This window comes from Alternaria viburni (genome assembly GCF_023758015.1).
Source record: "Alternaria viburni strain BMP 2772 chromosome Unknown scaffold_10, whole genome shotgun sequence".
NCBI lineage: Eukaryota > Fungi > Ascomycota > Dothideomycetes > Pleosporales > Pleosporaceae > Alternaria > Alternaria viburni.
The window spans coordinates 11,901-28,628 of NW_026055779.1; the positions used below are offsets into that span (position 1 = coordinate 11,901).

General features: G+C 27.1%; 2 protein-coding genes across 2 annotated transcripts; both read right to left on the reverse strand.

The window, feature by feature from the left end:
* Positions 1-13,018: 13,018 nt before the first annotated feature.
* On the reverse strand, positions 13,019-14,293 carry J4E79_005274 (uncharacterized protein; the record flags this gene model as incomplete). Its single annotated transcript, XM_049354152.1, has 1 exon — positions 13,019-14,293. One exon carries the CDS (start codon positions 14,291-14,293, stop codon positions 13,019-13,021), a length of 1,275 nt encoding a protein of 424 aa, XP_049211017.1.
* A 305-nt stretch (positions 14,294-14,598) lies between these two features.
* On the reverse strand, positions 14,599-15,396 carry J4E79_005275 (uncharacterized protein; the record flags this gene model as incomplete). Its single annotated transcript, XM_049354153.1, has 1 exon — positions 14,599-15,396. The coding sequence occupies one exon, from the start codon at positions 15,394-15,396 to the stop codon at positions 14,599-14,601; it is 798 nt and encodes a 265-aa protein (XP_049211018.1).
* Positions 15,397-16,728: the final 1,332 nt, after the last annotated feature.

Sequence of the window (16,728 nt, forward strand, 5' to 3'; positions counted from 1 at the left end):
GTTCTAAAGTTTATAGCTTTAGCTTCTCTTTTTATAAAACTAGAACTACCTAAAAATTAAAAGAATAAGTATAATAAAGCTACTTATAAATATAATACTCTTTTATAAAATTATAACTATAAGACTAAAAATAGTACTACTTTTCTAGCTTACTAGAACTATAATTCTAAGTAGTAGCTGAAAATATATAAGAAAATAAATAATATTAAGAACTAGATTATATAAACTATTACGCCTAAGTATATATTACTTATAACTATAATATAATAATAAAAAATAGTTTAGTTCTTTATAAAGAATCTTAAGACTATATATATATTTATAAATTAGACTATATAATATATAGTTTATACTAAGTATTATACTTATTTAAAGAAGATTTAAAAAAGTACTACTAAGAAGTAGTTTACTAACTAGTTAATACTTTACTAAAAAGTAAAGATTTTTAAGCTCTTAGAAATTAAAAAGCTTCTTATAATTACTAACTTTTTTACTATAATTAAAAAGTTTAACTCTAAGTAGGCTTACTAGTAGTAATTAAATTAATTATTTACTATAGCTCTTAGAAAGAATATATTAAGTTTTAATAATCTTAGTAAAGTATTTAGTATTATTTCTTAGAAAATATTAATTACTTCTAGAAAGAGTAAAGCTAATATAGTTTTTAACACTATTATAAGTTAACTTTTTACTTTTACTTACTTAAGTAAGAAATAGTTAGACTTACTACTAGAATTCTACTTTTATAAGTCTTACGTAAAATATAAATAAAAGCTAATCTTATACTTTTAATTATAAACTATAATTACTAGATCTAAACTACTAAGTATTCTATTTACTAAGCTCTTTACTTAAAATAAGTAAAAGATCTAAAAGTGCTATTATAAAAAGAAGTAAAGTAGCTTATATAAAAAGATTAAGTAATTAATCTAGAAGATAAGCGCTTTAGCTTCTAAGAACTTTAGTAATATAGTCTTTATAGTTATTTATTCTAAAAAGCTAATAACTAAGTTTAAACTTTCTATCTTTAGTATAAACTTTAAGCTTTACGTACTCTTAGCTAGTATAATTCTTAATACTAAAGCTATTATTTACTTAGTTTATAATAAATCTTTAATAAAGTCTAATTTTCTTATTAAAACTAATAAAGAAATAGTAAAGGCTAGTAGCTAAATTCTTTTAGTAATTAGTATTAGTAGCTATATACTTTATTTTATTCTTAGTACTTTTAAGAAACTTAAAAAAACTAATGTTATACTTACTAGTGTTAAGATTATCTTTAGATTTTATACTAATATTATTTTAGAAAAGCTTTTTAGAAATAGTAGTATATAGTATATAAGCTAGAATTATATAATTAAAATAGGCATGCTAAAGGTGTTTGTTATTTTTATATCTCTTAAGTATTAATTTAACTTTTTATTTATTAGATATAATACTTCTTTTTCTTCTTTTAATTCTACTATTATAAATACTATTACTTAATTATAAGTTCTATAATTATATACTAGTAATACTAACTTTTAGTACTAAATATTAAGCTATTTAAGTAAGTAAGCTCTTAAAACTTCTATTTAAAGCTATCTAGAATATAGAGATTACTAGTATAAAGTGTAGTAAGTATAATAATTATACTACTATTTATATATTTTAAAGAATCTCTTATTAGTCTTATAAGCTATTACTATAACCTTTCTTTTAAGTATTATAAAACTTATTTAACTTTTCTATAAGCTATATACTTAATAAATAGACTCTAATTATAAAAAAAATTATTTAAGTAAGCTAAAAAATTATAACTTAAAAAATAAGTTACTAAACTCTATAATAGAAATTATTATAAGCTTTATAGCTATAATTAAGCGCTACTCTTAGTTAAAGATTATAGAAATTTATTAAAATAATAATACTACTATACTACTATAGAAAAAGTACTTAAAATATAAGAAATAAGCTAAAAAGAAGAGAATTATAATTATAACGCTTCTACTATATACTTATAAGTCTAATAGCTTAGTAGAAAGAGCTAGCTAAGAGCTTATTACTAAGTTAACTAAGATATATATAAGCGCTAATTTTCTAGCTAGACTTTAGCTAGTAATTATAAATATAGTAGTTTTACTTTATAAACTAAGTTTATTATAGCTTTATAGCTACTAATTCTTTAATTAGATATTATATAAGTAGTTTAAAAAGTACTTCTAATATTATTAGCTATTTAAGATTAGATACTAAGCTACTAATCTTTATCTAGATTAAAGTAAAACTTACGCTTATAGCTTATATATATATCTACTTAATAGTAATTATATAGCTAGAAAGCACTATTAAGACTTTAAAGTTAAGTTTTATAGCTATATAAAATATCTTATTAGCTATTAAGCTTCTAATATATATTATATATAAGTACTAGTAATAAATTAGATAATTATAACTTATTATATAACTTTTAATAAGTAAAAGTTCTATTAAGGTAAGTATAAAGAGAAGCTAATTAGAGATTAAGTAATTAAGTATATTAAAATACTTAATAATAGAAAGCTTATTAATTATATAAAAGAATTTAATGTTTTATTTTTTAATTAAATAGTAAGTATAGTAAAGCTATTAACTACTAAGTAGAATCTTAGAAGTAATATAAGCTATAATTAAAGTAATAAAGTTAGCTTATTAATTAAACTTAAATAAAGCTCTATAAATTTAATAGAAATAGAGTTTAAAGCTAGTATTTTATTAAAAGATTTTAATAATTAATAGCTTTCTACTAGACTTACTACTCTAAAACTTACGTCTAAGCTAAAGATTTTAGAAATAAGTAATTAAAGTAATTATAAAGTTTTTAATAGTTAAAGAGTTATATATATATTTTTAAAAGCTAACTTATTAAAGTCTAAAACTAAAGAGCTTTTCTATATTTAAATTAAAAGATCTAACTCTATTTATTAAGTTTACTATAATAAACTTTAGTTCTAAAGAAATAAATAAAAGATTTACTTAACTAGTGTAAGCGCTAAAAAGACTAAAAGATAGACTATTTAAATTAGTAGCTTTCTTCTAATAATTAATATAGCTATATAATTAGCTAATAGCTAAATTCTTTAAAATATACTATAGTAAAAGAGTTATAAGTAAAAAGCTTAAGCGCGCTCTTTCTATAAATATCTACTAACTAATAAAATACTCTAGAAGTAAAAGTAAATAGCTTATATAGTCTAGTAATTAACTAAAGAGTAATAGCGTAGATAGTGTAAATATAGTAATTATAGACTTAGTTAATAAGTACGCCTAAATTAACTCTATAAAATCTACCTTTTTAGTTTTTAATTAAGAAGCTATAAATCTAAGAAGAAGAATTAGGTATATAAAGTAGCTAAAATTTAGTAATTTCTCTCTACTAGTATCTACTAAAAGTGTAATATAAAATATATAGACTCTAATTAAGTTTACTAAGTATAAGTAGAGTTAAAGCTCTTAAAGAATAGTAAAGCTATATATTTTATTTAGATTTTTATTAATAACTATAGTACGTAAAGTAACTAGGTATCTTTAAAACTCTAATAATATAAATTCTTACTAAGTAGTGTTATATATCTTTTTTACTTATATAGCTTTAACTTACTTTTTTATTTATTATTCTTTTCTTTCTTATTTAAAGCTTCTTTATTAAGCTTAAAAATATCTTTTTTATTAAAACTTTCTAACTCTTTAAACTTATATTAAGAGCTATAAATATACTTATAAGTTACTACCTTTTTATTAATACGTTACGTATTATAACTCTAAAGCCTATTCTCTATAAAATAAGCTAAAATCTTAGTATCTTGCCTAAGCGTATATTAGTATAGTATATTAGTTTAATAACTACTATATTCTTTAGTAAACTAGCTATCTTTAGCTAGTATACTTATAGATTTATTCTTTCTACTATTAGTAACTTTCTTATCTCTAAGCCTAAATTACTACTTATTATTTTCTTTATATTTAAGGCTATAGTCTTACTTTATATCTAGATTTTCTAGCTATTTAAGTAGTTTTACTTAGCGTCTAATATACTAGCTATTTTAGAATAAATTATAATAATAGAGAAAATTTATAAAAGAAAAGATAACATATTAAGTATAGTAAATATAATATTATAAGTATAGTATAGATAATAGTATTTATATAGTACTATAAGAAAGTATAGTAGCGCTACGCGCTAGCTTAGATAGTTAAAGAGCTTAAGTAGATATAGTAGTAAGTAGTAGATATAGTATTTTTATTAGAATTAGATTATATTACTATTATTATTATTAGTAGCTATTATTAGTAACTCTAAAATAGGTATAGTAACTTTTAGTTTTTTAAAAAACTAAAATAATTAAGCTAGCTATAAGACTATAAACTTTATTATTATAGCTACTACGCTTAGTAAGTATAAGCTAAAGACTACTTACTAATACTATAATAATCTTTAAAAGCTATCTAAGTTCTAGAAAAAACTAATCTAGTATCTAGTATATACGCTTTCTAAAAATATCTTTATAAGAAAGATTAATTAGCTAAGTAAGAAGAGAGTTTAGATAAAAATCTATAAGTTATAAGTCTAAAATTAGCTACTTCTATTAAAAAAAAGTATAAACTTATAAGTATAATTAGAATAGCTATTTTCTTAAATATAAAGCTTAAATTATAGTTTATAGTAATCTTTAGAAAAAGAACTTAATTTACTCTACTTATATAGTAACTCTTACTATTAAGTTTTTTTACGCTATAAAAGTAAGTATTATCTAAGATAATTTAAAAATTAAATAGTTTAATATTATAGAAGTATTTCTTAATATAAAGATTATAGTAAAGAACTTAGTAATTTATAAAATACTAGATAGCTTTAAAAAGCTAGAATTATATATATAGCTTAACTACGCGCTATAAAATTATAAAACTCTCTACTATTATAGTATAAGAAGTTCTTAGAAATACTAAAATCTATTAGTATAATATCTTCTTAAGAAAAGCTATATCTTTTCTTTAATTAAGAATATAAAATTCTTAATCTTTTTTATATTAATAATATTCTATTACTTTATTATAAAGATATAAAGTAATAAGTAATAGCTATATAAGCTAAGACTTTTAGTTAGTATAAGATCTAAGATTAGAGAAATATAAAGTAGTTTTAAGATATTTATATAATTAGAGACTAATATCTAAAAATAATTATACTTATTTATAATATATATATAGATAAAATACTTAAGAAGTTTAAGCTTAGAGATAGATTTTTTTTTTTAATATCTCTACTATTAGAGAAGCTAATTAAGAATACTAAAGAAGTAACTAAGCCTAAGATTAAAAAATACTAGAAAATAGTTAGCTTTATACTTTATATAGTAATTATACTCTAACTAAATATAGTATATACTATTTTAAAGCTTTTATACTTTTTTATTAACTTAAGTAATAAATATAAAAAGGCTATAAAGTAAGTAATTATATATTTTTACTATACTTACTATAATATAATCTAGTATAGTAACTATAATAGATCTAGTTTAATAATTACTAAAAACGTATTTTTTACTAATAATCTAAAAACTTACTAATTATTTTATAAATATTTTACTATACTATATAAAAATATAATCTTTTATAAAGCTACTAATTAAAGTATAGTTACTATCTCTACTATAAAAGTAAAGCTACTTACTCTTAAGTATACTACTAAGAAGAAAATCTAAAGTAATTCTAAATAGAATTAAGCTACTCTACTTTCTAGCTACGCTAAAGAGTAGTAACTAGATTTTAGTAGAGCTTAGTTATTATATACGCCTTAGAGCCTATACTAATTATATTATATCTTATACTACGCGTAATAGTTTTACTTTTATCTAGACTTTTACACTTACTTACGTAAGCGCACTACTTCTATTTAGAGTTTTAGCTTACGCACTTTATAGTATATATAGTAGATTAATATAACGTATTATATTAGCTTATATAATTATCTTAAGTTTTAATATTTCTTACTAAGGCTTAGTCTAGACTTAACTTAAAACACTAATCTCTACCTAAAACACTAATACGCTATACTTATAGTAATAATTACTATAATTACGTTTTATACCTAATTAGATAACTACTTCTAATCTACTAAATAGTAGCTATACTTTTATCTAGTATAAGTTAAGTATATATAGCTCTATAAGTAGAGTAATTATAGCGCTTTAGCGTTTTCTTAAAAAGCTAGTATTTAATTTTAGAAAACTCTAAATAGTTTAGTATAATAATTAGTAGACTATTAGACTAGTTATTAGAAAAAATAAGTATATTACTACTTAGCTTAAATATATTATTATCTAGAATATATAGTTATAGTAGAAATATACTAAAGAATTTTTTAAAGTAAAGTATTTAAAGACTATAATTATATATATAAGTAGATTAACTAAATTACTTATTTTATAATAGTTAAAAAAGTTTAAATAGCTACTTAACTTATAAGATTTATAATATTTAATTTTTAAAAAGTAAATAGAGTAGAGAAAACTTTATTTAAACTACTACTATAAAAGTTAATTATATTTAAGCTAGATTTTAGTTACTTTAGATAGCGCTTAGCTATAAAGAAGTAATTACTAATAATTTATATAAGTATAAAATAGCTAAAATACTAAACTTTTCTTTTAGATAAACTTATATAGCTACTAAGAGCTCTTAACCTAGACTCTCTAGTCTAAGTTAGAACAACCTACCTACGTACGCCTACTTAACGTAGCTCTAAAGCTCTTAAGCCTACTAAGGCTATATAGCGCCTTAGGCGCCTACTACCTTAGGTAGCTACTTAGCTAGCACCTTTATAATATACTTATACCTACCTACTATACGTCTACTTTGCGCACTACCTTACGCACTACGTAATATATAATTACTCTATACTATACATATTATATTATATTATACGTATATACTAATATACTAAATATAGCTTTGTATTTAGCTACTCTTGTAGAAATACTATTACTAGTAATATTATAATACTATTACTATTACTATTATATATAAATACTCTACTATCTATACACAAATACCTATACTAATATAATACTTAACTAATATATTATACTACGCGCCTTATAGGCGCTTAGATACTTAAGTATAACGCTAGACTATTTTACGCCTTAATAGTGTTTATTTAGATTCTCTATCTACTAGTTATCTTATTTTTATTTAGAGCTATACTGCTGCTCTTTAAATTAAGAACACCTAGTACTCTTTTTACTAGCTTCTCTAGCTACTTTAGCTACTTACCTATAAAGCTATTATTATATATTATCTTTACTTACTATTAGCTTTTACTTATTACCTACTACCTACTCTCTATACTTATATACCTTATACTTTAAGATCTTTAAGAAACTACCTAAATAACTTTAGAACTTATATATTTAATAAGTTCTTTACCTTCTTCTTATAACCTACTACTTTTACTTTCTCTTACCTCTTAATAGTTTTAACGTTTAGATTTATAAAATCTACTATCTATAAGAGCTTATACGCAAGTCTCTCTTTACTAGTTCTTTCTACACTTAATTAGTATCTATATATATATATACGCATACTTTTATAATACTTACTAGCCTCTTTAGGTAGTTTTACAGAAATTAGCTATATACTTTAGCTTACTTACTAGTTTCTTACTTTAGATAGAATATTTAAGAATATATTCTCTTATACTAAATAAAGTTCTTTTAAAGTACGCTTTTTACTACTATATTCTTATAACTATACTCTTATAACTATACTTCTCTCTTAGCTCTTTTCTTCTTAGCTCTTTAGCTACTACGCTTTAATATATAACTTAAATTAATTTAGAATATCTACTACGTTCTAGCTACTTAACTTACACTTACTTTATTTACGCTTTCTATTCTATTTACAGCTATAACAATTGCGCTTACTATCTCTTCTTAGCTACTAACTTACTAACTACTATAGTTATAATTTTTCTAATTATAACTTTTATAATTATACTTATTAAACTTATCTTTCTTAGCTTAGCTATTTTTATAGTTCTTAACCTAAGCTTATAAATAAGTAGGCTTAGTACTATAAGCTTATATATAAATTTTAAGTGCTAGGTACTTATAATTAGTATATATTAGCTTTTTTTTATACTTAGCTTAAGCTAGCTAATACTATATATAGTAGTAGAATCTACTACTTATAATACTAAATATTAAGAAATTAAACTAGTAATTATAAAGCTAAGAATTATAATACTAAGTTTAGAAGTCTTACTACTAAAACTAAGAGTTTTACTACTAAAAGTAATAATATTTATACTAATTACGCTACTAATTTTAAGGCTACTAATTTATAAAATATAGAGCCTAAGGCTAGAATACTAATAGCTACTACTACTAGAATAGACTCTAATAATAATATTCTAAGTATTCTAATAATAGATTAAAGGCTATAAATAAATAACTTTAAGTAAAAATTATAGATAAAGATATTTAACTACTACTTATATTTATTCTTTTTCTTCTTTTACTTAATATTATAAACTTACTATAAGTACTATATTAATAAAAGTTATTAAAAATTATAAATTAAGTAGTTTTTAAGCTTTTATTACTTAAAAACTTAGAAGTTCTATCTAATAGTTTAGATAAAGTCTTAGAACTACTTTTAGTTTTTTTCTTTTATCTTTTATAAGTATAAAGATTTTTATAAAGTATTTTATAATATTTATAAGCTTTATTAGTACTTTAGCGCTATTATTAATTTAGTAAAGAATTAAAAAAGAAAAAAGAAAAGATTATAAACTTACTTTAGAGCTATAGTAATCTACTATACTTCTATAGTACTTAAAAAAGTTAAAAAAGAAATAGTAATTAACTTTATATAAACGCTTAAAGTAATTAGTCTTTAAAATATTATTAAGAAGTTTTTTATAAATATAACACTTATACTAAAGATATTAAAAAGTATTATAGTTATATATTACTTTAACCTACTATAGCTTTATTTCTATAGTTTTAGATATATAAAAGTAGTAGTATTTACTTATTATACTTAGCACTTAGTACTTAGTATTTCTTTTCTATTACGTTACTACTAATAATAAGAGTATAACTACGTATACTAATAATATCTCTTTTTTTTTCTTTCTAATACGTCTTACTAGTTAGCTTATCTATCTAATTCTAATTCTAAGATATCTATATTAATACTTAACTCTTAACTTCTACTTATTTATATATTCTTTCTAGCTTTAGCTATATATTATTAAAAGCGTACTATATACTTTAGTTAGTTAGTTTAATTTATATATAAAGATATATAGAAGCTATACTATTAGATTATTTTAAAAAAAGCTAGAAAGTAAAGAAACTATCTAAGCTATATACTAGTAATACTATTATTAGCTATATACTTAAAAAACCTCTTCTTTTAGTCTAGAAACTCTTAGCTCTTAGTGTCTACCTTTATAAGTATATTATATAAGTTACTCTTTTTATTATAAAAGTATGCTAGTTCTACCTAGTCTTAACTATTAAAAAGCCTAGCTTATTTCTTAATAATTAGTAGTATATATAAAAGCTTATTTCTAGTAATATAGCTAATAATTAACTTTTAAAATTTACTTATAGTACTAAAGTAGTAGAGGTTTAGTATTAGCTTATTATATAGGCTAAGATTATTAAATAGCTATACTAGCTAAGTATATAGTATATATATATTATTATAAACAAAGTTCTTAAAGTGTATTATAAAAAGTAGTAGTATATTTAGATATTAATTATAGTAGTTATTTATTAATATTTAGAGTTATTATATTCTTATTTTAAATAGATAAGAAAAAGAAAAGTTATATAGAATTTAGAAGAGATAGAAAGTAGTATAAAAGAGAGTAGTATAGAAGAGCTAAGAAATAGCGTAAGATATATAGATACTTTACTCTATAGATACTTATTTACTTAGTAAAGTATTACGTACTATTACTTTATACTTTAGATATAGCTATTCTATAATATATTATTATAACTCTAAGTTTCTAGCTTACTATACTTTCTTTTCTTTTACCTCTTACTTTTATAGATATAATACTAATTATAATATTACTTATAGCGTTGTCTTAGCTTAATAGTAATTAAGTAATAGTTTATTATATAATTACTTTTACTAAATACTCTAAAAGTTTTAAAGCTTAAAATAATTATATATTAGCTATATAGAGTAGCTACTTAGAACTATTTAGAAATTAATAGAATAGGTATAAAACTCTTTTAAGTCTTTCTTCTTATTATAAGCTTACTAGAGCTTATAGAATTATATAATAAGAATATTATTAACTTATAGCTTTTTTAGGCTAGCTTAAGAGTTTAAATTACTACTATTTCTATATATAAAAAAACTAATCTTTCTTACTATATATTTATTAATTAAAAGTATATAGCAAAGTACTAATTATAGCTAGAAATATATAGAATAAAAATAGAATAGTAGTATACTTATAAGAGTAAAAGCTTAGAACTCTAAAAAAAAAAAAATATATATTACTTTAACTTACTTACGTAAATAACTAGTATATAGTAAATATTAATAATTTTAAAAAACTTTAGACTTAGAAGCTTTACTTTTAAATTTTTTATTAGAGTAACTATAATAATAATTATAACCTTTACTTAGAGAATCTTACTACTTTTAATTTTATATATCTTACTTTTTAATATAATTAGATTACTAAAAGCTAAACTTTTAAGTTTAGAAAGTATTATTATTTCTAAAGATACTACTCTAAAAACTATACTTAATAATCTCTTAGATATTCTTAATATTAAAGTTATTAAACTAAAAGTACTTATAATCTTAGTAGATACTATTAATATATAACTCTAAGTACTTATAATACTTAACTTAATTTTTATAAAGATTAGTATTAGAGTTATTAAATATTATAAAGCTCTAATTTAGTTAACTATTAGAATCTATAAAGCTTTAAGTTAGTTAAGTATTAAAAGCCTAATTATTTTATTAAAAGCTACTAGTAATTAAGTTATTAGCTACTATTATTCTAAAAAAGAAAGATAGAAATTCTATAGCTATCTAAAGTTATTTATATAAAGAAAGTTAAGCGCTTAACTATAAAGCGTTATTATACTAAGTACTATTATACTAAGTACTAGCTTATATATTATAATTACTACTACTAGAGGTATTATAGTTAAAGTATAAGATACTATTATAGTAAAAGCTAAAGCGCTAATACTTATAGCTATTATTAAAATTAAAAGTTAGATTATTAAACTAAATTATAATAGTTAGCTATTAATTTAGATATAAGAGTAAAAACCTACTATAGTATTAAAAAAGATAAAGAAGTAAGTAGAGTAGAGAATTAGGTATAAAGCTTAAGAGTATAAAGCTTAAGAGTATAAAGCTTAAGAGTACTAAAGCTTAAGAGCTAATAATCTTAAGTAGATAAGTTAATTAAATAGATAGCTTATTAGCTTATTAGCTTAGGTATTTTAATAATATAAAAAAAAAAAATTATAGTATAAAAAAGAAAAATTAAAGAACTTATTATTATAAATAAAGTTTCTAATTTTAGCCTAAATATATACTTATATAAATAGCTAGTGTAGGTTATTAAGCTATTAATTATACTAAAAGCTTTATCTAAAAGTAATTATTAGCCTACATTTTACTATTATAATTATTTCTTACTAGTTAAATACTTTAATTCTTATAGTTATTATCTTAATTTTAGACTATTATAAAGTAATTTCTAACTTAATAAAGTTTATTTTTAAACTATTAAGCTACGTTTAAATAAGTAAAAGCTTACTACTATTAGTATTAAGTATAATTAAACGCTTATTTAAGCTATAACTTACTACTATACTTTAAATTCTTAAGTTTAAACTTTACTAAAGTATACTAATTATAGTAAATTTAATAGAATTAGTTTTAGTAAAGTATATTAATACTTTTACTACTTTAAAAAGTATATTAAAGTTAGAGAGTAGTTATAATTATATAATTTTAAGTATATAATTACTTAGCTCTTAAGTATATAGCTAGAGATTTTATTTTAACTTTCTTTAGTAGTATAATAATTATAATATACTTAAATATCTTTAATTATTAATTATCTCTAGCTCTAATAGCTTAGTAGAAGCTAGACTAGGCTTTTAAAGGTTATAGCAAAAACTATCTTTAAATATTATCTCTTTTATCTAAGTAGCTAATATAAAATAATTCTTTTATATTTAACTAGTAATACTAAGTATACTCTTTAGTAATATATAAAGTAGTTATTAAGTAAAACTCTAAATCTTAAGTAGTAATACTTATAGTATAAAGAGTAACTAATACTAAAATAGTAAAAACTATTACTAGTACTTTAAAACTATATAACTAAAGGTTTTACTTACTTTAAAAAGTATAGTATTAAGTAAACTAAAGCTTTAAGCTTTAGTGCTACTACTACTAAAGTAGTTTAAGCTTTTAAATCTTATAGACTTATAAAGTAGCTATTCTAATTTATATACTTAATACTTTATAAAAGAATTATAATCTAATAATATAAATATATTAGCTTAAATTCTATATAAACTAGTAGTAAATAAAAGATATAGTTTTCTAATTCTACTTTATTAATACAAAGAATTTATTATACTATAATAAAAGAAATTAATAAATAAGATAATTTAGTAAAGGTATATTATATATTATACTTTAATTAGATTAAAATTTAGCTTTAATTAAATATAGAAGAATTAGTAGCTTAGATTTTAATAGATTAAAACTATAATTAGAATTTTAACTTAGATATTAAGCTTTAGTAAGAAGATAGAATTTTTTTACTAGCGTCTACTCTCTATATCTTAGCGATAACTGTGTAGAGATAACTAACACAAGCTATGTTTTGCGAAAATCTAAGCATGCTGTTATCCTCTAACTTAAAATTGAATATTTACACTAACCAAACCACACACCGATGCGACACGCTGTACCCGTGCTAGTGTTATGTGTTCAGACCGCTCATCATAGCATTGAAGGCGCTGTCGTCAATGGGACCCACGCTGCGCTTCCAAGCCTTAATCTTGCGCTGCTCTTCTAGAATCGCGGCATCCTCAGGATTATCAGTAGCCAGCATGTTGATGGTCGCGAGCGCAAACGGGACCAAGCTCGACTCTCCCCAGAGCCTCAGAAATTTGGCGTATCGAAACGTGCTCCTCATCTCCTGCGCCTCCGAGGGTTCCCATGAGTGCGCGACGCCCCAGTATCCTTCCTTGATGCTACTCTTCAATTCTCCGTAGACCTTTTTGATGTTGGGTAGAACCTCGCGGTCGCCTTCCTCTAGCCATTTGAGTCCGATGGCTACGATGTTGAGATTTGTGGTGTAGTAGAGCTCGGCAACCTTTGCTACAAATGAAGGGCCGCCTTCCTTGACCAGACGCTTCCATTTGTATGACTTGTGGGCGCCATCGATTTCGTCTCTGACTTTAGCCCAAAGCTTCAGGCAGCCATCGTCGCCTTGTTTGAATAGCTGTGTACCCTCAGCTTTTCTCTCGGTCCACGATGAGATGACAGCGTCCAGATCATGGAATTCGCAGCGTGCGAAGTCTTCTTTGGCTGACTTAGCGAGGGATTCTTCGACAGTACCACCAATGGTGGTCCAAGTCATGTCGTGGAAGCTTCGACGGAAAGGCTCCAACAGCTCTTCCTGGGTTTTGGTAGAAGAGAAGTAAGATGTTGGGCTTTCGAGCTGGTACGGTGGACGCTTGAGCACCGGTGCAAGTTCGAATTTCAAAGTTACGAGACTCTTGTAGTCTTCCAGGCGATCATCACCTGCTTCAATGGCTTTGCAGAGGTTCTCGACGTCTCGAAACAGCACGATAACGTTGCAAGGCTCCAACAGCTCTGAAGGTGGCAAGTACTTCCTCCATTCAGGGCTGTTGTTCCCTATGGTGATATGCATTGCGTAGCCTCGGAAACGTTGGGTGATGCCATTGTCCAAGTCGAAAGCTAGCGTTGGTACGGAATTGGCCTTGAGCATGTAGGCGAAATGTAGACCGCCAGTCGAAGATACGAGCAGGAACCGGTTCCCTTTGATCATAGCATCGTAGCTCTCGGCGTAGATTTGCTTGTTAACGCGTAGGATGCTTGGACTGAAGTCTTTCTTAGACAGCATTGTGCCGTGCGTAACAGACTCGGGACGCGGGAATGTGCATAGCAGGATGCCATATATCTTGTCGCGAATCTCGCGGGGGAGATCGAGGAAGCGGAAAGATGTCATGTCTGGTTATTCTGATGAGCTTTTCGAGACGATGTGTAGAGGTTGTGTTCGGACGTGAGAACGGAGTCGTGCGGGGCTCAAATTCAAGGGCGGTGAGTGGATACCCTGCGGTCTAGTACGTTGTGGGTTAGGCTGAAACAGCATGTTGACGAGTACTTGCGCGGCCTCTTTCGCGCATCAACCATGCTTCTCCGATTGTATTAATGTCCTATCTCCATGCATTAGGCACCTGTTCAAATTCGCTTACAGCAAGGATGTCTCAGCGGCATGAATGATCAAGAACATCGCTTCTTGTTGAGAGGTATTCATAAGCTCCCCTTTGGTTTTTCGTACACTGGTACCGCCACATCAGGGTCGTATGTAGATTGTACTATCTTACTTCCGGGGGGAAAGGTTTTCTTGGTACCATCAGGTAATTCCGCCTCCGCGGTTCTATCGCTCGCGATCATCCATGCGCTCTTCAAGCCCGCCTCTCTCGCGATATCTTCTTTGATTCGATAGACAATCTCCGGCCGTGGAATGAAGTTGTCCAAGTCTCTGCCATTTGTACTCTCTTCTAGCTCGTTCGGTGTAGCTGTGACCCAAGTCGGGTTTACGTAACGATACTTGACATGATCGAAACCCATGCAGAAAATTTTGTCCTGAACAAAATCCTCCGGTATGGGATAAGGTACACCGACCCTTTCTAGATCATTTCGGATATCGGTATTGGCGATATTGTAGTTCACATGCGTGATGACAACGTCGCGAATATCCATGCGAATCTTATAAAGAGTGTCCAAGTTCTCGGCTAATCGCTCATCGACGTCGAGTTGCTCAGCAAAATGGTCAAGATACCAGATACCGCCGTCGGTGGGCGTTTGAGCGTCGATAACAAGTAAGGGATCTGCTTCGGGGAAGGCTCTCCTCAAGTCTGCATGGGAGAGGTTTGACAAGTCGCGTTTGTCTTCGATGAACAGTTGCTCTGCAGGATATGGGGAGCACATGTTGGCGCCAATGCCGAAGAGTTCCTGGACTGCATCGAGCTGGGCGGATGTGAGATCGGCGACGAGGATGCCAAGAAAGCGCTCTTTGTCGCGGTACAAGTTTGGGTCGTAGACCATGCTTACGTAGGCAGCCCTGGAGGTGATCAGGATACCTCCCAAAGTGCGTATCGCATGGCTTCAATACAAGCAAGCTGTCGATCTTTATAGTTTCCCATGGGCTGCTTGTTGACTTGTAAGATGGCAACGCGCATGCTAATTGCACGCCTAATAAACGTCTGACGTCACATATTGCGGGACGCGCTCCAGAACGCCTGCGAAATCCGCCGCGGCGAAACCGGGACCGCGTGCTGGAGCCTACGAGGCTGAACGCCTCAACTGTCTGGCCACGATGATTGGAAGCACAATGCTGATGTGTTGTACCTAATTATTGGTCCCATGCAAAGTCAGCGCATGCACACCTAGGTAAGCAGGCGGAACATCGCAGCTGGACTTTGCCCTCGCGCAACACTTGCTTCGAATGTCGCAACTATCGTTTGATTTGATCAATTATCTCACGGTCGCGTTAGCCCGCTATCTGCCTCCTCACTGTCCGCCCGCTGGCGTCTTTCCAAGGTTGTCTGTCGCAATCGCGATCATCCGACTCGCACGTCCAGCCTTCCACCGTACTACGTGCACTATGTGGCTCATGAGCTTTTTGTTGGCCACTATTATCACTTGTATGCTTCTCTGTCTTTCGCGCTCGACCCTGAAGGGTCTTTTCGTGAGGGCAGCTTGGGTTGTGTACATTGGGGGAGTCACCTGTATGCTGTTGGATATTCAGTTGCTGCCAACAGATACGCTGCCATCTGCTACGTGGTATGAGTATCCATGGTCACCGGAAGATTATGCTAGGTTAGCCAATCCGAAGTCATCCATTCGTCTCCTGCGAATGCGCCACGCCACAGGCACAGCCAGGATAGAGCTCACTTTGGAGGAAGCATCATTCTCGTCGTGGCCGTCGTATACTGCTCTATCATACACGTGGGATGCTGGCCCACACAAGCAATCGATACTCGTTAACGGAAAACGCCATGTTGTCAGCGACCATTTATGGGGTGCTCTTCGCAGCATTCGCGATCGGATGTTGTATGGAGACATACTTGTTTGGGTGGATGCCATTTGCATCAACCAAGATGACCCGGACGAAAAGGCTTCACAAATCGCTATCATGCCTTCGATATACGAACGAGCACAGGCAGTATATCTTTGGCTGGGCGATCATTTCGAACCACGATGGACAGGGCTAGCGAAATCCTGGAAGTGGGATGTGACGAAAACACTTCGTGAAGCCGAGGAAGAATGGCCGGGAACTGCAACATGGATATTTTCCTTGATGAATGCGGAGTATTGGAAACGTTGCTGGATCATCCAAGAGCTCCGCATGGCAAGTGACATATACGTACTGTACCA